The 25,157-nt window shown below is 41.4% G+C and overlaps 2 protein-coding genes across 3 annotated transcripts in view; one reads left to right on the plus strand and one right to left on the minus strand.

The window, feature by feature from the left end:
* ZC3H6 (zinc finger CCCH-type containing 6) overlaps positions 1-5,535 on the minus strand; it is a 61,696-nt gene extending 56,161 nt beyond the window's left edge. For both annotated transcript variants that reach the window (XM_033100926.1, XM_033100925.1), the window contains exon 1: positions 5,175-5,535. In XM_033100926.1, coding sequence (XP_032956817.1) covers positions 5,175-5,206 — 32 coding nt within the window. In that variant the 5' untranslated portion in view covers positions 5,207-5,535. The remainder of the gene's footprint in view (positions 1-5,174) is intronic.
* Positions 5,536-7,364: 1,829 nt separating this feature from the next.
* On the plus strand, positions 7,365-22,775 carry ZC3H8 (zinc finger CCCH-type containing 8). The gene is made up of 9 exons (XM_033100961.1): positions 7,365-7,541; positions 10,810-10,906; positions 13,762-13,984; positions 15,167-15,300; positions 16,837-16,959; positions 17,357-17,468; positions 18,414-18,523; positions 19,394-19,432; positions 22,268-22,775. The coding sequence occupies exons 1-8, from the start codon at positions 7,465-7,467 to the stop codon at positions 19,421-19,423; spliced, it is 906 nt and encodes a 301-aa protein (XP_032956852.1). The 5' UTR covers positions 7,365-7,464; the 3' UTR covers positions 19,424-19,432; positions 22,268-22,775.
* The last annotated feature ends 2,382 nt before the right edge of the window (positions 22,776-25,157 follow it).

A 25,157-nucleotide genomic window follows, 5' to 3' on the forward strand; every position in this document is an offset into this window, starting at 1 on the left:
ATTGTCTCTCCAAAGAAAATGTAAGCTCCATTAGGTAAAGGATTATTTTCTTTACCGTCAGCTTCCCCAAGTCGAGAATACATATTTAGTATTAGGTGCTTAATATTTAATGAGTGCAAGTCCCTTATCTCGTCTTCCTTCTACTGACCTCCCTTTTAGTAGTCCACTTGCTCCTAGCCCTGGTATCATACCCAAATTGCATCTGATCATTAACCTGCTTCAAAACTTTGATGAGATCTTTACATCTGTCAGGGTCTGAGCCCTAACTCATTGAAGCTTTTTTCTCATTCCCCAAAATATGTTGTACATGCTCCACATACTAACACTTTTCCCAGCCCCGAATCTACCCTGCCATTTCATTTCATGCCTTTCACGTAATTCTGCCTCTGCTTGGCCCAGCTTTTCCACAACGCCTCCCTGAAGGTCCCCCTGTATCACCACAGCACCCAGTCCCCACCTCCATTGTACCCGGTGCTGTCACTGTGTGTTTACCGACCTGTTTCTCCATCTGGGTCGTAAGATCCCAGAAAGCAAGTTCAGTGATACTGTATTCAGATTTGTTTCCCCAGTGCTTACCACTGTACTTGGCACAGAAAAGTATGTTGAATGAAAATTTAATGCAGGAAGTTAAAAGTGAATGAAATAGTTTATAAAGGGCTAGGAAAAGAAAGATGTCTTCCTAAGAGTCAAGTGCTTTCTAACATCAAACCTGAACGTGATGTATAATTTGAATTTTTTGCTAAAGAAAAAATCACTTTGGTAGAATCAAAAATAATGATAGTTTCAGTTTTGCAAGATGAAAAAAGTTCCGGAGATTAGCTGTACAACAATGTCAATGTATTTAACACCACTGAACCGTGCACTTAAAATGGTTAAGATGGTAAATCTTGTTATGTGCATTTTACCACAATTAAGAATAAAATTAATTAATTAATGGCCTAGTGAGGGAAGATATTTATTTCAGTAAACACACTAATTTACAAACAAGATACTGTGTAGAGCATCAAGTGAACTCTCTTTTGTGAGAAAGGCATCTGCAATTTTTTAAATTAAAATTACCGACTTACTAAAGTAGGAAGGGAGATTGGAAATAATCTAGTTCAACTACCTGATTTCACAGGTAGTTGAACTAGATTATTTCTTATTAAATAAGAAAAATAATAATGAAAAAGAACATCACTGAATTTGAGGAAAAACTGTGATCAGAACCCAGGTTCTACGCAGAATGCAAGGCTCTCAAAATGCCAGCACACTACATCACAATTCAAGAGGTGAGGGTTTGCACCTACTGCATTACTTCCCTGTGCCGACCTAATGAAGAGGGAAATAATGCTGCAGGTAGGAGCTTGCACACCTGGCTTCTCACTGAGGCTCTACCTATGGGATCTCACACGACTCATGGCACACGGTAACGCAGCTACCTCAGAGATGAATGTGAGAACCAAATAAAAGCACTACTGCCAACGGAGCGTAACCATATCCTCCATCCTCATCCTCCAGATTCTCCATGAGAGGCAGTCAGCAAGGCTCCCATCCTTCTGTGGGTGTGAGGGAGACATAGGCCCCACCATTCTGACTAGCTGGAGTTTTGTTCTTGTTTTACATGAGGAAGAAAAGCAGGAAGAGGTGGGAAAGAAGGTAAGAAGGTTGTCCCTAACGGGCAAAGAAAGAATAACCTCCTCCCAAAAGAAAGGATTATCCATACCTCCTATCAAGGAAAGAGTCTAAGAACTATAAGCTCTTATGTTGTTCATGTTAAAACTATCTTTTCCCCACTATGGGCCCTGTAAAGCTTTTCACCTTTAGCATACTTCAGAAAACCCTCCAATAGTTACTGGTACCGTGTTTCCCTGAAAATAAGACCGGGACTTACATTAATTTTTGCTCCGTTAGGGCTTATGTTCAGGGGATGTCATCCTGAAAAATCGTGCTAGGGCTTATTTTCCAGTTAGGTCTTATTTTCGGGGAAACACGGTATCTCTTTCCTACTCTCCTGTAGATGTGTCCAAGGCAGGGACTCACAGTAGTCAGCCTGTAAGCTTTCTGTGAATTGTTTTAATTGGGTCAACATCCAGCTGCCATATAAAGCTAGATGGCTGGAGCTGTGCCTAACAGAACTGGATGAAAGGGAAGAGCTGAATGAATAAAGAGACAAAAATTTTATCTCCATTTGGACCCTTAACCCCTTTTCCACCTCCATCATTTATTTCTAAAGACTCAGGCAGAAGACTTCTACTAACATTCCACATATCTACATGTTTACTTGCAAGTACTTTTACGTTAATAACACTTTATAGAAATACAATGTTTTCATCCCAAAGCATGAAAATATTTAGAGGGAAGTACACCAAATGAGTAATTTTTTAAAAAGCTAACTCATTTGGCAAACAAATCTTGTGCAAAATGTTCACCATGTAAAACGTGCAAGAAAACATTTTTTAAAATGGAGAAAAAATTGTGCATTCTATGTATTTCCATTTCTCTTTAGCATCTAATGCTCATGTAAACTATAATAGTAATATTTTAATTTGTATAACCAAAACAGTTGTAAGTAAAAACCACAGATGTAACTTTTTTCCTGTATTCACAATATATCTTAATCTTCAGGAATGTCAGAAAAAGAATATCCTTGAGACAATGCCTTGCTCCAAATACGAGAATTCATCTATCTAAACCACCTAATTCACAGAAACTTTTATTACAGTATAAAATAAATGTAATATAGGAGCGCAAAATATTTGGGGTTCCACAGATTAGTCCATACCCCCACCCCCCACAATTTCTTAAGAATCACCCAGTGAGCATATTGAAAATACAGCTTACCCCTAGAGACACCGACTCAGTTGCTCTGGGCAGGACAAATGTTTCATTCCTCAGAGATCCTGATAATTAGCTAAGACTGGAAAACAGTGATCTAGTAAAGGGGTTCTCAAGTCGGCACATATTAGAATTACTTGAGGAACTTTAAAAAAAACCCCAAAACCCTAGCTAAAGCTGACATAGAAATGACATCAACACTTTTTAAGAAGCTCCCCAGAGACGGATGAGAACCACTGATCTTGCAGAACCCTCTTGTCGATGAAGAAACGGGCTTGCTCCAATTCACCAAGCTAAGCAGTACCAAAGCTGGAGCTAGAACCATTTCTTCTGACCTCTAGCTCACTTTGTCTTTTGATGTACTCGTTTCATTTTCATGTTGGTTGACAAAAAAATGTATGAAGATAAATCACCTTTTTCATCAGAATAATACTGCTATTTAACAATTGAATGAATTAAACTGGAGCTAACGTTTTTGTTTCCAAAATTATTAGAAAATATTTTCTTAGTTCTAATATAGAACAAAAAAGACTAAATATCACTACCAATCTTTAGTTCCTACTAAGCTGTTTAATACATTTTACAAAGAATTCTTTAAACTTTTCTTTTTAACTTCTAATTCAGTATTTTAAAATTTCAAACACCTTTTTAAAGTCTGGCATCACAGCTCCTTACTAGCAAAATTATTTCAATACGAATTCGGCCACATGGTTTCTTCCTTACATAGAATATATATAACTGCACTTCCTGAAGTACTCTGAGAACAGAGAACACATTTCCTTCTTCCACACAAAAGGATGAATTTTAGGCTGCAGTAGCAAAACCCCATCACTGGTTTGTCCACAGATATTCAGAATAGGAAACTTCTCAAGATATTATTAGTTAACCCATTCCAAGAACTTTCTCATTTTAATAAGATCATGTGAAAAAAATTCATGAAAAATGTGTCAAGTGCATTTTTAGGAGTGTTTTTTAGTTTCAAAAAATTACTATATGTTTAATTGACTTACCTTCTGGCGGTGTACTTTTATTATTACACTACCAAAGTGGAAATATTTTTATTCCTCTAAAGGTTGCTATTTAGACATTTCAAATTTCTGTGATGTTTGTGATTTCTGCTTCTGGATTTTATAAAGCAGGTTTGGAATGCTTTACCAAAAGCAGATCACATTACTCCACAGGGAGAACTTCAACAATTTGTACACAGTCCAGAGTACAATGTATGCTGTTGACTATTTTATTCCCAAAGGAGCAATTGCCAGATTCTAGACTGTTAAGTATTCTACCTAAGAATCAGATGCAACGGATTTTGCAATCATATTCAATGGATTCTAGTAATTTTAAAGAAGGAAAGCTCTCCCTTTTTCTTAATCATTAAGATATCAATGTACAGTCAGTCATGTGCTGCTTAACTCATGGGGATACATTGAGAAACACCTCGCGATTTCCTCATTGTGTGACCATCAGAGTGAACTTACACAAACCTGCAGGGTATAATCTCCTACTGGGATTGTATGTGCTATACACTTACAGGCCTGGCATCGCAGGAGGTCTGTTTACACCACAAACACGTGAGCAATGCCTTGTGCTCTGTCATTACTGCTACATCATGGGCCCACGGAAATTTTTCAGCTGCATTACCGTGTAATCGTACAGGCCCACTGTTGTATATTTGGTCCATTGTTGACCCAAACGTCACAATGCGGCACAAGACTGTAAAAACCCAACCAAAACTTCAGTTTGCGCTATTTAAAATCTGTAAAGACCGCAAACTATTAAATGGAACCAAGAGCATGCCTCTAAAGGTGTAGCAAAAATGAAAAAAATCAGGATCTCAGTTAAATGTTCCAACGAGATATAGTATTCAGAAAACTGGGCTATAGGGGGTAATCCGTAGGGTTTTCACTTGAGAAAACTGTGCTGTACACTAAGGTTGGCGAAGCCTAAGTAGTTTGTGTTAACATTTTTAACGTGAATCGTGCCATTTCAAATACATGGCCTTTCGGGGTTGCTTAAAAATTTCCTTAAAAAAAAAAAGCCAAATATGTTTATTTTTAGGAGTGTGCTAGGGTACCAAAGACAACACCGGCTATTACCAACTCGTGGCGGGTCCGGGCTGGCCCTGGCCCCAGCCCGGGGCGGGGGTCGCACGTGCGAAGGGAGGAGCGGGGGCCGGAAGGGCCCGCGCGCCAGGAAGGGACGGGACAGGAGTGGAGGGCGCCGGCCTCCCCGCGGCCGCCAGCCCGGCCTCCCAGGGCGCGTCTTGCGCGGCGGCCCCGGAGACGTCTCGGTCATGCAGGGCCCGCCCGCCCCCGCCCAGCCCTCTCCTCCGACACACAGACAGACAAGGTTCCGACCTGCCGCGCCCTGCGTGTTCACAGTCTGTCATGTTTGGTCAGGAGCGGGGCGGGGCTGCGGGCCGGTCTGCGGGGCGCGGGACCCCGGCCGCCCGCCGTGACGAGGCGGTAAAAACTCACGGTTACTAGTGAGCGACACAGACACAGACTTTCCAGTCTGTTAACAACCACGCCAGAGAGATGGGCTCTCTGCAAACACTGGGCGCGGCCGCGGCCGGCGCCGCCGCGCTAGTCTCTACTCGCCGCCGGCGGCCGAGGCTCGGGAGCGGGCGGGCGGGCGGCGCGCCGCGACGTAGGGGTTTGGACAGTGGCCGTGGCGGTGACTGCTCCTCACCCACATGGCGGCCCCGGGACGGCGCTTGACAAGATGGCGTCGCGCACCAGCCCGGGACTAGAGGCGCGAGATCCCTCCGCGCGCCGCACCGCGCCCCACCCGCCGGCGCTAGTGCGTCGGCCATTGGAGGATATAGCCCGTCAATCACCTGCAGGGGCGGGATCCCGGGCTTCTCTGCGTAGCGGCGGACGGGGCTCAGCGCAGGGAAGCGGCTTTCGGTCCGCGAGTGGGTGCTGTGCTGCTGGTGGGGTGTCGCCTTCCGAAGGCTGGGGAGACCGGAAGGCGCCCTAACAATTGGACTCTAAAGTCATTCCCCGTTGTGGGCTGGGTGGGAAAGTAAAGGACGTGTGCTGTTCACCTGTCATTTAAAAAAAAAATCTTTGTTTCTTAAATGATGGACAAACGTACTTTGTCCTTCAAGGTTGCGGCGAGTCCCTTTGTAATGTTCAGTGCTCAGAATTGCGTTTTGAGGGAGATAACTTGACGTGTAACTTTTTGATATTTGACACTAAGTTTACCCGGTTATTTAATAAGAAAAGCAACTATTAAGAGAATTATATAATCTTTAAATTATTTTGTAAGCAAGTGACGTAGAATATAGGCGGATATTTTATAAATAAAAACAACTGACCATTACATTTCTTTTCATTTATGAACGTGATCTTAAATAATTTCTTAATAACTAGTTGGTGTTTTGGCCTATTTAGTATATTGCTTACTTCTGGAGGACAGGTCCTTGCTTTTGTCTTTGCTTAGTGTGAAAGAGGTGACCTATAGGCTCAACAAGGGGGGCGGGGGGGCATGTGACAAGCCTGCCAAGCTTGGTGATTGAAAGTAATCACCTAGGACGGGCTGATCACAGGTTCCTAACTGGGCAGGTTGTGGCTGGTAGTCACCACCCACGCCTGCAGCTTCCTTAGCAAATGTCACTGTGCCTTAAGTGTTCCCTGTCCATTGTTCTTACGCATCTAGGATGACACACCTTTAAAATGTCAGAGTAATCTTCCTACCCCTGGAAGGCACAACTGGTGGCTTGGGCACAAGACCACACACCCCATCGTTGTTACCTTGTTCAGGCATACTTTGTCTCTGCTGTAAATGTGTTAACTGTCCTGTACCCGCCCATGTGAAAGAAGTCTGTTTCTCTCCACTTTGCTTTCTATCCAGTCCTAGGCATTTCCTGGCTTCACTTCCTCCCACCTCCCTCATCTACCTCCAGTGATTTTGAGCACCTTCCTTACAGGCTCTCCTTTGATTCTAATATATAAACAAACTGGAGAACTGGCCACTCTCCTGAGCCCATTTATCCTCCTAGAATCATCTCTTCCTGTGGAAATTAAATCAGTGCTGAGCTCAACAATTGAAAGTGCTGAGCCCTTTCAAGAAGCCTTTCCAACCACGTGCTGTTTTGTCTTCTAAGTCCTCTTAGCACTTGGTACTTTTTAATGGAGTTTTCTGCCTTAAAGTTGCTTATTTTAAGCCCACTAGATGACAGGGAGACTAGAAGTCACGTGAGCAGTGCGCACTTCTGTTTCTTTATGTAGAAAATGTGGAAAAGCCGTGTAGTACTTGTCCTGGAGAACTGCTGTGAGCATTAGGTGAGCTGAATGTGAAACATGCCTGCTGTACACTGAGCTCTCAAATCAATGTTAGCTGTTGCTATCACTTCTTAGAAACATTGGGATGTCTATCAAAAGAAGCATTTCAAGGACCAGCCTAAAAACTACAGCAAATATCTGAGATAATGGATGGAGAAGAGCAACAAGAAGCGTAGAATTATGGCGGAGCCGCTGTGCACAGCAGAACGCGTGCGCAGTGGGAGCGGGTGGCGCGTGCGCAGAGGGGGCGGGCGGCGCATGCGCGGCCAGTATGCGCAGCACCAGGTCCTCCTCTATTCTCTGTCCCATCACGCCGTAGTGGTGGTCACTCGGAGGCTGCTGGGCTCTCCTCCGGGGGATGGATTTTGAGAATCTTTTCTCCAAACCCCCCAACCCGGCCCTCGGCAGGAAGCCGGCCACGGACTCCGATAACAGGTGATGCCTCTTATTTTCATGCTCCGAGCGCCGGGGCCGCGGCCGGTCCCGCCCCCTCGCTCCTTTTGCAGGACTGGGGCCGCGAGGTCGCTTGGGGCGCGGGGGCGTGGTCGCGGGGGTCTGAGGGCGAGCGTGGGGCGCGCGGGACGCTCGGCTGTGGAGCGGTGAGACGTGGCAGGCCCGCGGGTAGAAGCCGGAGGTGCGGGGGTCCGGGCGGAGCGAGGGGCGGCAGGACGCTCCCCTTCCTCCCGGCGGTTAGGAACCGCCGATGGCCTCTTAGCACGTGTGAGCTCCGGGAGAACAGCGGTCTTGTGTTATTTCTCACCGACACGTGCTAGGCGCTTTTCTTTAGAAAAGGTGGGGGAATAAGGTGCCTTTGCTCAGTGGTTTGCATCAGAAAACCCGAAAGACCACCATAAAGCAGCCAACACCATTTGGATATAGTATTTCCTTTAGGTTGAAAAGGTAACAGACCGCTGGTCAGATGGCGCTGATTTATTGATTTACACCCAGATATCCATTTACTTCATTCCCTGGGACTTTGAAGTGCTAAAAATCTCTTCTAAACCTGCGTCTTTGCCCCAATTTCTATAGACTATAACCGTGACACACAGTGTTTATTTCTTTATTTCTCACAAACTTGATAAATCTTATTATGGATGACTTTATTTCTCGAATACCACTCCAATCTGTTAACTTCTGTCTGTCTCAAACGCCTTAATTGAAACTGTTGCATTAATTCAGGATACCATCAAGAGCTTTACTATATACTTGACGCAAAATAGGTCATTTCATTTTCACAGCAATCTTGAAAAGATATCCTTGTTTTTGTAGATGGGAAAGTTAAGGCACAGAGAGGATAAATAACTTGCCAAAATTACACAGTCTAAGTGGCAAACCAGGATTAAGTTACTCAGTCTTACTCCAGGGCACATGATTTAATCACTGTGCTTCTAGGGCAAAATGACTAACGTAAGATCTATAAACATTGAAAAGAGACACTAATTACTTGCAGGTGATATGATTGGCAACAGAGAAAAACGAGTAATCAAACTACATAAGACAAATTATAAGGTGAATCATCACAAAAAAAGCATGGTAATGTATAAAAAACCAATAGCAGCCATCAATTTGAAAATGTGTTGGACAGAAGAGTCCATTCACAGAAATTTTACTGAGTTACTTTTATGTCCTTTTATGATACTTGGATTTTTGCCAAAATGTCAGGTGAAGAGTGGTATTGCCTTATGGTTATAGGGAGTGAGCATCTGTATACTCGAACTCATTCATAGCCTTTGCCCATCTTTCTTTTTATTGGTCTTTCTCTTTAAAATTTTAGGGTGTCTAGTCTGCAAATGTGTCATCCCCAGTTTATTTGTCTTTTGACTTTGTCTATGGCATTATTTTCATTTGGCATTATAAAACTTTTTGTTTTAAATGCAGTCAGATGAATCAGTCTACTGTGGTTTCTGGGCTTTTTCCATAGTAATTTTACAATGAAACTACTCATTTATTGAGCACCTGCTGCATACGAGACATTATTCTCAGCCCTAGGGTACAGTACTAAGTAACCAAAGAAGATAAAAATCCTTTTACTTGTGAGATTTATATTCTTGGGGTGCACACAATACCTAAATACACAGCAGGTCGAGTAACATCATCTCATTCTAACGTTGATGGCGTAACTAGGAACTTAGCTTCCACGTGTATCAGTCAGCCTGTGGTTCGGCTGGTTTGTTATAGTTGTTTTGCTGCAGTTCCAAGAAGCAATGGATGACGGTAAGGGAGGACCTACTGTGTGGTATTTAGGTGATGATCAATGCCCTAGAGAGAATGAAAGCAGGGCAGGTAAGTAAGAAGGGAGGATGGCATGGACGGGAGGATGTAGATACTTTAAAGGAGGTAGTTGGGGAAAGCCTTACTAATGACATTGATAAATGAGATGAGTGGGGACCTGAAGGAGGTGAGGGAGCCTGATATCTAGCATGGAGAGTGTTCCATATAAAGGTCCCAGGGTGTGATTGGGTGGGTGGTGGGAGCAGAGGCCACAATTCTGTTGTCGTCATTATTCTGCCTAAGGAGAGGTTGCTTCCTACTCCGTGTGAGTCATTACTGAAAACTGGAGCAATGAAGGTTCACAGTATTAGGTTTAGGAGCTTCTGAAGAAGGCTCACAGTTTGTTCGTTCATCTGATGGATGTGACAGAAGCTCTGACTGGAGACAAATCAGTGGTGAACTTGGACTGGGTGGAGCTGTGAAGCCTGCGCTAGTCCTGTGACTTTGAAAGAAGCACAGAGCTGCTACTGAAATTCTTGTGCTAATGGCGCTTCTCGTTTGTAATATGTTATTTTGAGAATGCCTAGTCCTTGCCTTTATCTGGCACGTAACTTGTATCTTAAGCTTTATTCAGTGGTCACTGTTTGCTGAGAAAAAATTGTTTTCAGCCCCCCCCCCCATATCTGTAGCATCAACCATTATTTCTGTTTACCTGTAAATTTCATTGGCTTCTTTGTTCACCAGTTTCTTCCCATCTTCATCTTTCTTGGGTTCATTTTCAGTTTTGCTGGAATATCCTCGAGTAATTGTCTTGGACGATGTGTATGAATGTTTAACTTCTCAGTGCCTGTGAGTCTGAAAACAGCTTTTCTTTTTCATCTTCCCACTTGAGTATACGTTTGGCTCTCTCCTGACCTGGAAAGGCAGCTGCATCTTACCTGAAATGCTCCTCTTACCTGAAATGCTCCTCTCTGCTCACGTTCCTATTTGTTTTCTACCCCATGCGTTTCTTAGGTTCAGAAAGCCTCTGGCCTCCAAAGCTAGGCTGTGTTCCCCATATGTACCTATCCTTGTCTCACCATATTGAAATTCTTTTTTTCTCCCAAGCACATAGAAAGTTCTCAGGAGGCAGGGACAGGTCTGTCTTGTTCACTGTTGTGTTCCAGAATTTAAGGCCCAGAGCCTGGTGTGTGGTGGACACTCAGTATATGCTGGGTGAATGGAATGAGAAATGAATGGATGAATGATATAGCTGCTAATATGTCAACAGTAAGGTTAACATTTTTTACCTTTTACTCGTAAACACGTTGACATTTACTGCTCATCATAATTTTGTACATTATTCCTCTGGAGTATTCAGAGTAGAATTGGAATTTGGGATTTCTTTGAGGCTAAGCTGAAGGTAAGCCAAAGCCATGGATTTTAATACTGTGGTATGAACCCTTTTCAGGTTGGAAAAACCCTCTTGTGTTATTTGATATTTTTGCTACAGAATCAGTGATGAAATAGATGATACAGAAATTGAAGAAACACAAGAAGAGAAAATAAAATGGCAAGTAAAACTGAAGCGTGAGCCTGTCCCCAAAAAGGTAAGATAAAGTTGGCATATTGAACAAACGGACAGGAATGGATGTGAAAAATTTATTCGGGATCCTACTGTCTCATTTTAGTTAGCATCTAAGACCCAGTTACTTATATCAAAGAGACCTGGTTCCACTTTTTAAAACATTTATTCAAGATCTTGGTTATCATTTAACATGAGCTGTTTTTAGTACATTGATTTTCAGTTTTCTCTGTTTTTGAAATGGGTTGTGAACTGTTTCAAAAACTTCTTTTCAAATTAGATCAAAATTTTAAGGGTGTTGATTTGCTAACTTAACTAATCTTAGTGATTTAGCACTTAAAGTTTCCTGGGGTTGCCATGATAAAGTACCGCAAACTGGGTGACTTAAACAACTGAAATTTATTGTCTCTGAGCCCTGGGGGCCAGAAGTCCCGGAGCAGAGCAGGTAAGGCAAGGTGGGCTCCTTCTGACGCTGTGAGGGAGGGTCGGGCCCATGCCTCTCCCATAGTTTCTGGTGGTTTGCTTGCATCTTTGGTGTGCCTTGGTTTGGCTTCCAGAAACCTCACCTCGATCTTTATCTTTATGCATGTGTCTGATTCTAAAATTCCCATTTTTATAAGGACATGAGTCATATTGGATTAGGGCCCACTCTAGTACCTCATTTTAATTACACATTCAATGGCTGTGTTTCCAAATAGAGTCACATTCTAAGGTACTGGGATTAAAACTTCTATATAAGAATTTGGGGGGTGGCTGGTTAGCTCAGTTGGTTAGAGCACCGTGCTCTTAACAACAAGGTTGCTGGTTTGATCCCCACATGGACCACTGTGAGCTGCACCCTCCACAACTAGATTGAAACAACTACTTGACTTTGAGCTGATGGGTCCTGGAAAAACACACTTAAAATAAAATAAAAAGCTCAAAAAAAAAAAAAGAATTTGGGGAGGACACAATCAACCCCTAAGAGAACTAATATCTGCTCCTCTATGCTTCTTGTTCTCTTTTGAACTTTTTTTTAAAATTACGAATTTTAACACACTACAAAAGAATGGGCTTCAATTGGCAGTGAGACTCACAGACACAAATAGGCTTCAAGATGATCCTCTTTAAGTTTTAGATTGTGCGCAGTTCTGAGTAATGTGATAGAATCTCGCATCCTCCCACTCCATTCCGCCCAGGACGCGACTCAGACCTTTGTCTAGTCCATCCACACTGGAGATGCACCCCTGCCCGTTAGTCACTGACTGGTTGTTTTGGTTACCAGATCGAGTGTCCTGGTATCGCAGCGTTTGTGGTCAAGTGACCCGTATTTTCCTTAATAATGGCCCCAAAGCACAAGAGTAGTGATGCTGGCCGCTCAGATGTACCACAGAGAACCCGGAAAGTGCTTCCTTGAAGTGAAAAGATGGATACAGTACGAATGAGATATTTTGAGAGAACCACATTCACATAACTTTTATGACAGTATGTTGTTATAATTGTTCTATTTTATTAGTTATTGTTGTTAATCTCTAACTATGCCTAATTTATAAATTGAACGTTACCATAGGTATGTGTATGTAAGAGAAAGCATAATATATTATAGGGTTTGGTACCATCCGTGGTGGTGCCATCGGGCATCTACTAGGATCTTGGAATGTGTCCCCCACAGATGAGGGGGACTGCTGTGCTCTGCATTTACCTCGGAGTGGAGCTGCTGGGTCTCAGAGTGTAAGATTCTTTACCTTTTCCGTATGCCAACCTGTATTCCAGAGTGGTTCTGATTTTTGTTCCCAAAGGCAGTATGTGAGGGACTATTTCTGCTGTTCCACACTTGCTGTTGTTGCCCTTATTTTTCCCATCTGGTGAGGTATTACTATAATTTAGTTTGCATTTTCTTGATAACTGCTGAGATATGGAGCATCTTTTCATATGTCTGTACATTTGGATTTCCCTTTTTTGTGCCTGTTCAAGTCTTTTTGTCCTTTTTTTATTGGTTTGTGATTTTTTTTCTTGTAGTTCTTTACTCTGTATATAAGGCTTTTTTCTTCATTGTGGATCGTGTTGCAAGTATCTGCTCAATTTGTGGCTTTCCACTTTTTTGATAAAAAGTTCATTTTAATGTACTCGAATTTATTAGTCTTTTCCTTTATAGTTATTGCTTTGCGTTTCATTTAAATATCCTGAGATACAAATATTTCCCAACAGTACCTTCTAAAGTTTTATTGTTTTGCCTTTCACAGTTAAGTTTATAATCACCCAGAATTGATTTTCGTATATACTACGAGGTAGGGGGGATTTTGTTTTACTTTTTTTGTTGTTGTTCCGGCATCATTGTTGTTGTCAAAAATCAAATGTTCATGTTCAGATAGGTCGGTCTGTTTTTGGACTGTATTCACTTCTACTGGTTTACTTGTCTGTCCCGTCCTATGAATTATGGAAACGAGTAGCTGTGACATAGCTGAGCATGCTGGGTTTTTAAGGAGGTTGCTATAGTTTATTTGCAGTTATGAAGTGATGAGTTATTAAATCAAACCACTCAAAGTGTAGTCGATGCAAAGGAGAAATAAAATGTGAGCTATAATACTGTAATTCCTTTATATCAAATAATTAAGATTTGGGGGTTTAGTCTTTCAATTCAGTAAAGTACATATAGTACACAAATTCAGAATTTTCCCTCAAATTATCTTTAAGGGTGGGTGTTCAAATTATCTTGAAGGATTTTGTTTGAATTCTGGAAAATTACAAATACATGAGTGGAAAGAATATATATGAACCCCCACGTACGCATCACCCAACCTCAGTAATGATCGATTCATGGCTGGTCTTTGTTTCTTCTTCATAACCAGATTGTTTTGCATCGTGCTAGGTTTTTAAATTGAAATTTTAATGTTTACTTAGTTTAGGCACTTTGGAAACTCCCCGAAGAATTTGCTACATAGAAAATCAAGAAGTAAGGACTATGATGTATACAGTGATGATGTTTGCGGTCAGGAATCTGAAGATAATTTCGCTAAAGAGCTTCAGCAGTATATACAAGCTAAAGAAATGGCAAAAGCTGCACAGTCCTTACCGTTTCCTGAAGAGTCCATGAAGAAAGAGGAAGACAAAGGTGCCCGGAAAGGTAGAGTCTACCTGGAGGGCCATCACGTGTCCATGTCTGTAAGGGCAGGGAGGGCTTCCTCCTGCGTTTTTATCTCACGATGAGACCATGGGTCTTCTCTCAGATGTGAGCTGTGCAGCCTGAGAGCCCCCAGGCCTGTTTGCAGGCGCTCAGTTTGCAGGAAGAGCTCAGAGCGCAGGAAGGTTATCAAAGGCCGTGGCTCCTTTGAACGGGAGAATGCCAAGTCCCGGGGCCCTTCCTGTGTGAAGGACATGCTGGCCTGTTTGTACTGCTGTCTGCTGAAGAGGAATCGGCTTAGTAGATGTCAGGGCTGATGAGGTCAGAATACTCAGACATACATGTTTTAGATTCTCCAGTGAAATTTAGCCATAGACATGAGGACAAATGACAATTATAAATGAAATTCTTAATCCTCAGTTTACTGCTTTTTCTCCCTTTAAATGTTTTTCTTTTTTAAAATAGGTCATAGGTAAATTTAATTTACATGAAATGTTTTCAATGAAAAATCCAATAGTAATATTGTGTTTCCCCGAAAATAAGACCTAGCTGGACCATCCATTCTAATGTGTCTTTTGGAGCAAAAATTAATGTAAGACCCGATCTTATTTTAATATAAGACTGAGTCCAATATAATACAAGACCAGGTCTTATATATAAGACCCATTAAGACCTAGTCTTATGTAACATCACATCACAACACAACACAACCTAACAGATAACATAACAACATAACCACCGGGTCTTATATTAATTTTTGCTCCAAAAGACACATTAGAGCTGATGGTCCGGCTAGGTCTTATTTTCGGGGAAACACGGTATATGCAGTTGGTTTAAGCATTTAGAGCTTTTCCTGTTGTAGCTCTCTGGCAGGCCCTATTTAGATCCAGCAAACTCCGAACACTTCAGACAGATCTGGTTGGTGGCTAACAAGATTGGTTTCATTCATTATCATGCTTCTTTCTTGGCGATACAGTATATATTTTCACACAGAATGAATTGGGGTCCCGAATGTATTGATTTTCTCTTTGGTGTCTAATCCCAGAGCTTCTAGAAAGACAGGCCAGCATCATGCCCATTTCACTCGCTGAGCAGGACCCCTCCTGGATCGTTACAGAATGTACTTCTTAAGTAAACTGCTGTTGTACTTTTATGGCATCTTTGAAATTAACTTTCTGTTTTCAGCTGTTAAACAAAACAATAAAAACCTTAAAGCTGCCCGCAAGAATGGTAAACAGAAGAAAATGAAGCGGAAGTGGGCTGGCGCTGCAGACAAGGGCTCAAAAGCGTCACCAGGGAACAGTGGCACGCAGGAACAGGTACGAGGACATATACATAGGTACACGTGGCAGATGGCAGTGGCATGCTCTTGGATTTCTGTCTTACCCTCCGTGACAGGCCACAAAGTGAGGGTCGCTGGTAGGGAAGTCCCCTCCCACCATGTTGGGCTCCACGTCCTCCCTCTCACGCAGGAGCTGCACAATCACTAGTAGCCTCAGTCCTGCATCTGTGGCCCCGAATACATACCCAGAGCCCCTGACTTCTGAGTGTCATGCTGTCAGTGACGGAAAACTGGTGGGGACGGGGAAGCAGGGAGAGGACGCAGTGACCATGGGCACACTTCCAAGGCCACGCATCTTACAGTTCCTACTCTTGCAGGCCCTGGCCAGCTGGTTCTTGATGCCCTCTGGGCATTCCAGATGAGTGTTTCTGAGCATTGGCCGTACAAGTACTCCCCACCTCCTGGTACTTAGATTCTACTTTGTGGGAGTCCCCCTCTGGTCTGCATAGGTAAACAGGGTAGGACAGGAAGTGACTCTTGGACTCTGCTTTTCCAAGGGCTGCACTGGGTAGGGGGACAAGTGTTAAGGCTGATAAACTAGTAGAAGTGGCAGATGTGAGAGATTGAAACATTTATATAAAACCTTGCTCTGCCTCCATATTTACAAGTGAGGAACCTGCAGTTCTGGCTGCGGTGACTGCCCGTGGTCACGCAGGGCCAGGGCAGCCCTAGAACTTCGTTTCCTGACCCTCATCGGCGCTGCCTTTCATCTGGTTCACATCGACACCGGTGATTATTCAGCCAAAGCCAACAGCCCTCCTATGTGAGGAACAAATTCTGAACATGTACGTTAGAATTTAATGATGTACTCAGACAAATCGAAGCTTGAAACTGACACACACTTTAGGAGACATACTTGATGATGCTAAGTGGAAACTTGATGTTGTTTGTGAAGCAGATCGTGATATAACGGTACAGTGAGCTCCCTTCTATGCACGTCTGTCTTTCTAAAACTGCTCAGAAATGGTGTGCTGAGGCTGTGGGCGGTGCCACAGGTAACACGCTAAAGGTGGTTCATGCCTCTGAAGAGCCCAGATGCTGTGAAGCCCCCCTTGTTTTTCACCTCCTCGTCGCCTGTGAGGGTGTGCTCTTAGTTACGTGTGTAAATGTGAACTGTTGGCAGACTCAGCCCAAACCCAGTGAGCATCTCTGTGACATTCAGAGTGCGCTGCTTTCAGTTCACCTTATTTCTGGTTTTGTCTCCATTGCTCTCAGGAGCCTTCTTCTTAGACTTCGCTTTTTATCACAAGTAGTAGCACTTTTTTAAGTTTTTACTCATTTTTTAAAAATAAGGGCAAAGTAGAATAAAATATTCAGATTCCTTAAACAGTGATGGACTGCTGTTGAAACTGACAAAACATTCATTTTTCAGTGTGGGTACACAAATCTTACACATGAAGGCCAATTTAGAAGTCATTTTTAATGTTTCAAAGGTGGTTTAACGTAATTTTGTGCAGTAGAATAAAATATTTAATTCGGTTTCTATCATTTAGTTTTGTCCTTGTTTTCGAAGGGTGGTGAGCCCAGAGAGAAGCAGCAGCACGTGCATATGAGTCAGGGGTTCATCAACCAGCACACCGTGGAGCGCAAGGGAAAGCAAGTGTGTAAATATTTCCTCGAAAGGAAATGCATTAAGGTATAAAAGAAAGTAAGCAAAAATATACTGAAATGTATGATGCCACAAAAATGTACTAACACCCACCCCAGTTTCTGTTAGATGCTCTAAAAGCGTCTTTAACACTGTTTCCTTCTGCAAAAAGTTCACTTAGAAAATTTACGGAGCTACTCTTTTATATTTAAGAAAGTAGATGATTTTTTTTTTTAAGTTTGTATTAAAAATATTTAGGACTTAACAAAAGTTTAAGCAGATAAATGTGATATGATCATAAAGAAAGCTTATTAAGAATTAGATGGTACGGCTTCTAAGATATTGTTTTTTTCTGGAATTATTTTCTTATCTAAAGTTCAGTAGGAATTGTAAAGACTTAACAATGAGAAATAATGACTTTTCCTTGTCCTTTCTTTTGATCCAGGGAGACCAGTGTAAATTTGACCATGATGCAGAGATAGAGAAGAAAAAGGAAATGTGTAAGTTTTACGTACAGGGATATTGTACCAGAGGCGAAAACTGTCTGTATTTGCATAATATCCTTTATCACAAGGTATTGTCACTTTCCTCTTCAGGCATATTTATGGGAACATTTTAAATATGTGTAATTTTGAATGAAATCAGTGTTTTAGCTATGGCAAAATTACATTATCCAAGCGCAACTCAGTATCGAAGGGATTAAATTGTATACAGATTTTCCCCCAAGTAAGAAAAGAGGAATTCTTTAGAAATTCTCTCAGATGAAATATAGTAGCTCAGAAGACCTGTCTGTTCAAGTCCCAGAAAGACTGTGAGAATTTCTGCTGTGACATTGAGTCGCTGAATCTGTATTCATACAAGACCTTCATCAAAAGAGGCAGAGACTGCGGACTTGGGGAGAGCCGTACTGTGCGGAGGTTGACTGTCCCTTAACTTGAAGAATAACCCTCCTGCACAGATGGCACGGATGTGCTGTAAAAGCAGTGATGCGAGCATGGGGGTAACAGCACCTTTGGTCACCACACAAGTGGTTTCCTTCAGTCAGTCCTTCAGCACAAGAACTCTCAGACTCTACCTTGAGACTCTTTAGCTAGAGAACAATGTTGGCATCGTATAAATTGATCCTGTTACAGCAAGAGTCCAGATTTGTAAGACATGCAATTGTCCTGGACTTGAATTCCTCCACCCTAAAAGAATGTTTTAAAAATAATCACATTTCTCAAGGTATCTTTCTTGTATCAATGAAACGTATCTGTAGTCTATTATAAGCACAAATATGAAGGCAGAAAGTGTCCTGTGATAGCCCATAAACTTGATTTACATTATCACCCTAAAATTAGGTTTTTCCATGTAACCCAACTGGTTCATTGGCTTGTATTTTAAATGGAGAAGTCAGTGTTTCTATTAGTCAGAAAGGTCTTTAATTAGGAAAAACAAAGTCATTAAATTAATACATTATTTTAGTTGGATTAAAATTGTTCTCTTCCTTAACATTTGGATACATGAATACCCTTGCAAGTTTTACCATACAGGAACAAAATGTTACCAGGGAGAGCACTGCAAGTTTTCACATGCCCCTCTGACTGCTGACACACAAGAACTGTTGGCTAAAGTAAGTGCAGCTTTAGTAATCTTTTGTTTTTCTTTTTTAAAGATATGTTTGAAGGATGAGAATTTGAAGATACTGTTCTTTAAGGAGAATGCCTCGGGTTAGCACGTGGTATGTGTTAGGACTAATAATCTAAGAATGACTTCAATTTAGAATAGTATTGTTCAGTTGAGTATTTTTTCTTGTAGCTAAAGGAAAATTTACACTCTCTTCGTTGCTGGTATAAAGTGGAATGTTCTTAAAACATTCAATGTAGTTAGAAACATTAACAGCTAAACTAAGCAAAGTAAAACCAAAGAGGAGAAGTAGTCCTCTTGCTATACTCTTCGGAGGAAGTTAAGGGTCAGTGGTTGCTAACCATTTTAGAGTTATATCACCGAATACTCAAGTAGTTATTTCAAACGGTTGTCTTCAAATATTCTTTCAGCCTATGAGAAAGGATAATTGAAAAATATTACAATAGTCATTTATATTCTACCATTTCCCATTTGTTATTTGGAGCAAGTCTCTTCAAAATTAAATTGAAATATAAGTGTAAATAAAAGATTCTTTTAAAACCAAACCATACCATCTTGTGGCAGAAGTTTTTCTGAACACATGCAAGTGTTAAAAAGTCAAAGGTCTTATTTCTAGATATTTTTGGATTATAAAATATGGAGGGTTACTCTGGAATTAGAAGTCGTACCAAATATTTAGTTTATTAGTATGAAATTATATGGGGAAAAATGACATAAAACTTGTTTTTCAGTTCTTACAGTCAATATTATTCAATGATTACTAGGATAAATATTAATGGGATCATGAGAAAATTAAAAAAGTATGATGATGTACCTGAATTAGACATTAATGCATAGTTGTGACTTTTCCTATTAGGTTTTGGATACTGAAAAGAAGTCATCATGAAAATAAAAGGTAAAATTAGGATTTAGTACATTTCTTTTTCTCTGAAATATCTCTAGAAGTTAGTAAGGAAACATAGGACTTTTTCCTTCTCAAATAGAAGTCATTTTCTCTCTTTCCCCACTAAATTATAAAATATTGGATAAGCATGCGTAGATACATATTGTGCATAGATACATATCGGGCATGGATACACATTGTGTATAGATACGTGAGGTGCAGGGATACACATCCTGTGTGGATACATTTCGTGGATCTCTAGGGATCTGCTTCCTCTTCCCGGCTTGTCACTATCCTTTATATTTTTATTCTCCTCTACTGTTTCTTTGTAAATATACCGAAGGTACATGATTCACTAAATAGTGTATTTAGTTGTGCTTGTGTTTGGATTTTATTTAAATAGCATCATACTCAATATATTAATTGGTGACTTGCTGTTATCACTCGACAGTGTTCTTCTAAGACTCATGTAGATGTGTGCAGCTGTCATCATTTTTACTCCTGTAAAGCATTTCAGTCTTTGCATATGTTATTTAGTTATTCTGCTACTGATGGACACCTAGGTTATTTTCAGTTTTTTAAATGTAAACTGTAAGTAATCATGTAATTAACCATGTGCATGTCTGTGATACAAATGTGTGTAGATGTCCTGGTACCCATCTTCCCTACAGCAGTTGTAACACTTTATACTCCCATCGGCTGTGAAAAGACTCCTGTCACTCCATACTTGCCAATACTCTGTATTATCAAGACTTTAATTTTTTTCTTTCTTTCTTTTTTTTTTAAACCAATTTAGTGGGTGTAAAAATGGTGTTCCATAGCTTTATTTTCAACAAGTTCAGCATCTTTTCTTATGCTTATTAGCTCTTGAGTTTCGTCTTTGTTGAAATGCCTTTTAATGTCTTTTGCCTGTGTTTCTCCTGGGCTTTTTCTCTATAAATTGGTTCTATATTCCTGATACTTTTCTTCGTGAGATACGTGTGGCAGGCCTTCTCACATTTTGTGGCTGTCTTTTCACTTTTTTCGAGGTGTTTCAATGAGCAGAGTGACTTACTTTGGCAATCTTTTTCTTTGTGCTAGGTTTTGTATCTTATTTAAGAAATTCTTCCCTATCATGAGGCTGTAAAGTACTTGAATATTTTTTTAAGTTTTATGTTTTAAATTTATATTTTAATCTTTTAGAAATTGTATCAGTTAACAGTTGCCACAGTTGCGCTGTGTAACAAACAAAAGGCTCTCCATAGCATGTAACGATAAACATTCCTTTTTCCTGTATGTGCACATGACAAGGTTGACTCTCCTTGGCTGTGCAGCAGGCGGTCTGCAGTGGTTTGCCCCTCCTGGGGCCAGTGGGCTAGCTGGGTGTGTTCTCATGGAGAAGCTCAAGAGGGCAAGGCCCTCTGTGCATCACATTTACTTACAGCCCATGGACCCTAGTCAGTCACATGGCCTAGCCCAAAGTCAAGGGGTAGGAAGTACACTCTACTTTTTGTACTTTCCATGTAGGAGGAACTGCTAGATTACATGGAAGAGTGGGGCTGTGGCTAGGGAGAAAGGAAGAATTAAAACTAATCATCCTTTCTTTAAAGGGAAGGCTGAATTCCATTGGCGTGCCATTGTGTGGGTGACACCACGTTTTGCTCATTCGTTGGTCAGTGCTCACTGGGTGGCTTCCGTGTTTTAAGTTTGTGAGTAATGCTGCTGTGGGCGTGGATGTGCAAATGCCTGAAATGGTTGCATTTTCAATGAATACTCTTTTACCTGAAACAACAACTGAGGGGCCAACTGGTGTCTTCGGCCGTGGTGGTTGGGCAAGCGCTTTTCCACAAAGAATGGAGTGACCCCGTCACTTCAAGGAAAACAACTGAAAATACTTATTTTCGATGATAAAATTCTGGCTTTTAAGTGAAAATGACAATTTCTGAACAGGTGACCTGCCTCTGAGGTTGAAAAGCTTTCCTCTACCTACAGATTTTGTGGTGAGGTTGGTTGGTGATATTAAAGAATGTGTATTTTAAACACTGTGTAATGAAACACTTGAAAGATCTGCATACATTAGTAATCTAGCATTTTCCAAATAAATAATGCACAGAGTTAGGCGTGAGCGAGCCATCCATCCCACCAAGACCAAGGGGTATTCATGTAACTGCAGGAAGTTCCTTGCTGGCTTCAGATTCTGCATTGCAACTGGAAATTCGTCCACATTTGCTTTTAATATTCATCTGCCCACCACTTTATTTTTAGCTTTTCTGAGTAAGTTTTAGGTTTGTTTCTTATATGGAGCATATAGTTGAGTTTTGCTCTATGAGCCAAACCAGAAATTCTTTTTTTCTTTTCATAAGTGAATTAATCTATTCACATTTATTGAGACAGTTGAACATTGCTTTAGCTTCTGTCATTTTATACTATAGTTACTGTGTATATTACATTTGCACGTTTTCCTTCTCTATGGTATGTTTTTTTCCTTTAGTAAATTTTACTTTCTTCATCTCATATTTAGTCTTCTTTTTCTACTTTGGATCAATAACCCTTATTAAGTTGCTATTCAAATCTGTTCTTTCTTGTAATATAGTCTTTGTATGTGATTTTTTTTCTTGTGTTATTTCTGTGGTCGGTCAACTCTTGTTTCATTACTTCCACTTTTTTGGTCAGTTTTGCTCTTAGTTTTTGAATTTCAATTCAAGATTTTTGTTTTTGTTTTTTTAATTCCCAAACAGGGATATTTAATTCAGTTTGGATTTTTATTCACAGTTTTCTTTTGCTGCATGTTTTTTGGGGGGTAGGAGTGGGTGGCTGTGTTGGTGATTTTCACCAGCTGATTGTGCTTTTGTTCTGTTTCTTCTGTAGCTTTGTATAGATGAAGAGTGCTTCTGTTGGTGCCTGTTCAGGACTCTTGAAGATTGGTGATTTGGACGGGCTTACCAGAGTCCTCATTTAAAGCACCTTCCTGAGTCATTCTGACGATGCTCAGCTTCTTTCATGGGTGATCTGGAGGGACAGAGTCTAGTGTACGAGTATAAGTGAAGGGGTTGGTCTTTAGCCAGTGGGACCAGAGAGGAGATGATGGCAGAGCTGCTGGCGGGGGAAACACTGTGGTCTCTTCTGCTTCATTGAGTTTTCTCACTAAAAGAAGAAGCAAGCTTAGGCCAAGTGAGTGTGGTTGGCATGGGTAATGGATGAAAGGTGAGTGTGCAGGGAGCCGTTCACGTCATAGTCACAGCACTTAATGGTTGTTCCCAGTGCTGTTTTATGGCTTACATTATGGCTCTGTGTGTTTGTATCAAATTTCCTGTTGTTGGATATTTAAGTTGTTTTAATTTCTTACTATTAAAAATAAAGTGGAACAGTGTCTCCTTTTTTTTTACCTGTATGCATTATTTATAACAGCTTTATTTGTAATAGCCCAAGTCTGAAAAACAATACAATGTCTGTCAACTAATGAATAAACACAAATTATCGTCCATCAATACAATGACATACTCTTCAGCAACAAGGAACAAATTACTAGTACACAGTAGCAGGATGAACCTCAAAAACATAAGGCAAAGTGAAGGAAGCCAGATACAATAGGATACACAGGGCATTGGAACAATGTCTCTTGCTATTCCTAAACCTGGAGTTCTTAACGTTTTTGTTGTTAAGATGTAAGAATGGTTATCTTTCTCATTGGTGCATAAACTAGTCAGATTACATACTTGTGTAAATGTAAATTTAGGCGTGTGATGATATCTGTAACATAATATTCAAATACAAAATTTTCCAAGCACACATAATAATATTCAAAATACATTTATGTAGTGGTACTGATTATTACTAGAAAAATGCTGACACTGAAATTGTCATCATATTGTCTTATTATTGGGAAAATAGCATCACTAATGTGCTGTTTATATAGAAAGCATCACAGTTAGCGACACTTTTTAGCAAAGTCTTATTTGAAAACATGAGCCAAAGTTATTTTGGTTGTAACCTAACCCCACTAAAGTGAGACAGGGAATGGCACATACTCCTAGAAAGGTGTATCAGGACCTAGGAAAGGAGGAGCTGTGCTAGACCCTGGGTCCTCAGGTTAGGGGTCTGAGCTGGGCGTGTGTGTTCCCAGTGCCTGCAGCTGTCTGCCCCGTCCTTGGCTCACCCTCTGAAGGTGGCTGGGGAAAGGGGGTAGGCGGGAGGAGGTGGGGTAGGAGGGCGCACCAGAAACTGCCAGAGGGGACAGGCTGTTGATACTTTAAAAGGACCCACTATAAAAACCCTCAATAATTGCATGAAATTTTCCAAAGGAGTGGTTGTATTACCTGTAGAATCACCACTTTGTATCTTAAAGATTACTTCTAATTGAAAGATTATTTCCAATTCAAGATCCTGTCCTAGCCCACAGCTAGAAGGTAAATTGCGTGGCAAAGCTGTGTGCAGCTGACGTTGGCCGACGCGCACTGCACGCTGACACTGACGTGTGCTCCCCACATGCAGGCACTGTGCTGTTGTCTCATGCTGTTTGACGTCCTCGTTTAAGCCTCATGACCCCATGAACGGGAGCGGGGTCCATGCCTGGGATGGGAATGCAAGTAGGAACATTGATCTTCCACCTGTTCTGTTTTCCGAGCTTCAAAAATGCTTGTATTTAATCTTAGATGACGATTTAATAGTTTATTTCCTGATGATATGACCTCGTGTAGTTTAATACTGGTGAGGTATACAAGTTTATATGTGAGGTTTATGTATAGGAAAAAAGCAGTTGCTATATTCCAGGAGGCAGGACCCATCTCACCTGTAAACTTAAAAGACCCAGCAGAGGTGTGAGGGACTGAGAAGTCAGAAGTTCAGAAGGCTCCTGTTTTACAGCTACTGTGTGTCTTTTGGAGCAAAAATTAACATAAGACCTGGTCTTATGCTTCAAAAGATACATTAGAGCTGATTGTCTGGCTAGGTCTTATTTTCGGGGCAACGGTATTTTCAAAAGGCAAACATTTGTGTCAGTGAAATCTCTCAACTTGTGTTCAGTCAAGTTGAAGGAGAGACTCCGATAAGCCCTGTGTTCCTGAGGCAGCAGTCAGGGCTGAGGCCCCTGAAAGCGGGATCCCCGCAGCCTTCCCGCTGGTCGGCCTCCACTTCCCACTTCTGTGCAGCTCGTCTCTGCCTCGTTAGAGCCCATTCCCAGGGCACTGCTTCAGCCATGCCGCGGAACCCCCGCCAGGACCGAGGCCCACTTGTCTGCCGGCTCTGGAGTGCTCTGGAGTGTGGCCATCTCTGCCCACCGAGCTTGGCTTCCTGCTGCCCTCTGCTGCTCTCTGCCCCGCTGGGTTTCCTTCTGTGAAGTGTGTCCCCTGATCCCTACAGCTCCAAGTACAAGTGGGATGAAACCATCATCGGTTAACAAAATGTGGCCCAGAGCGAACCTAAGTAAGAAAGTTGCCATGGAAAAGCCGCGTATGGACTTAACCCTCGTTTGGCCAGCATGGGTATTGTGGCTGTACAGAATTTATGTCTGACCTCTTTTGGAGCCAAAACAAGAAGGATGAAGAGGTCATCTATTTCCCTCTGAGTATCAGGAGGGTAGGATGCAAAACCTCTCCTGATAATAATTTCATGAGAACAGTTCTGAGGTCTTCATTATGGAAATCACCAGGTAGGATGGACAGAATCATCCTAAGATTCCACGTGACAAGCTTCATATAATTGTTCTGCGGTCAGTTACTAAAAGCCACATGACAGTAAAACTCAGTTTTTGTCAGTCTAT

The sequence above is a fragment of the Rhinolophus ferrumequinum genome (assembly GCF_004115265.2).
Source record: "Rhinolophus ferrumequinum isolate MPI-CBG mRhiFer1 chromosome 13 unlocalized genomic scaffold, mRhiFer1_v1.p Super_scaffold_3, whole genome shotgun sequence".
In the NCBI taxonomy this organism is placed as follows: domain Eukaryota; kingdom Metazoa; phylum Chordata; class Mammalia; order Chiroptera; family Rhinolophidae; genus Rhinolophus; species Rhinolophus ferrumequinum.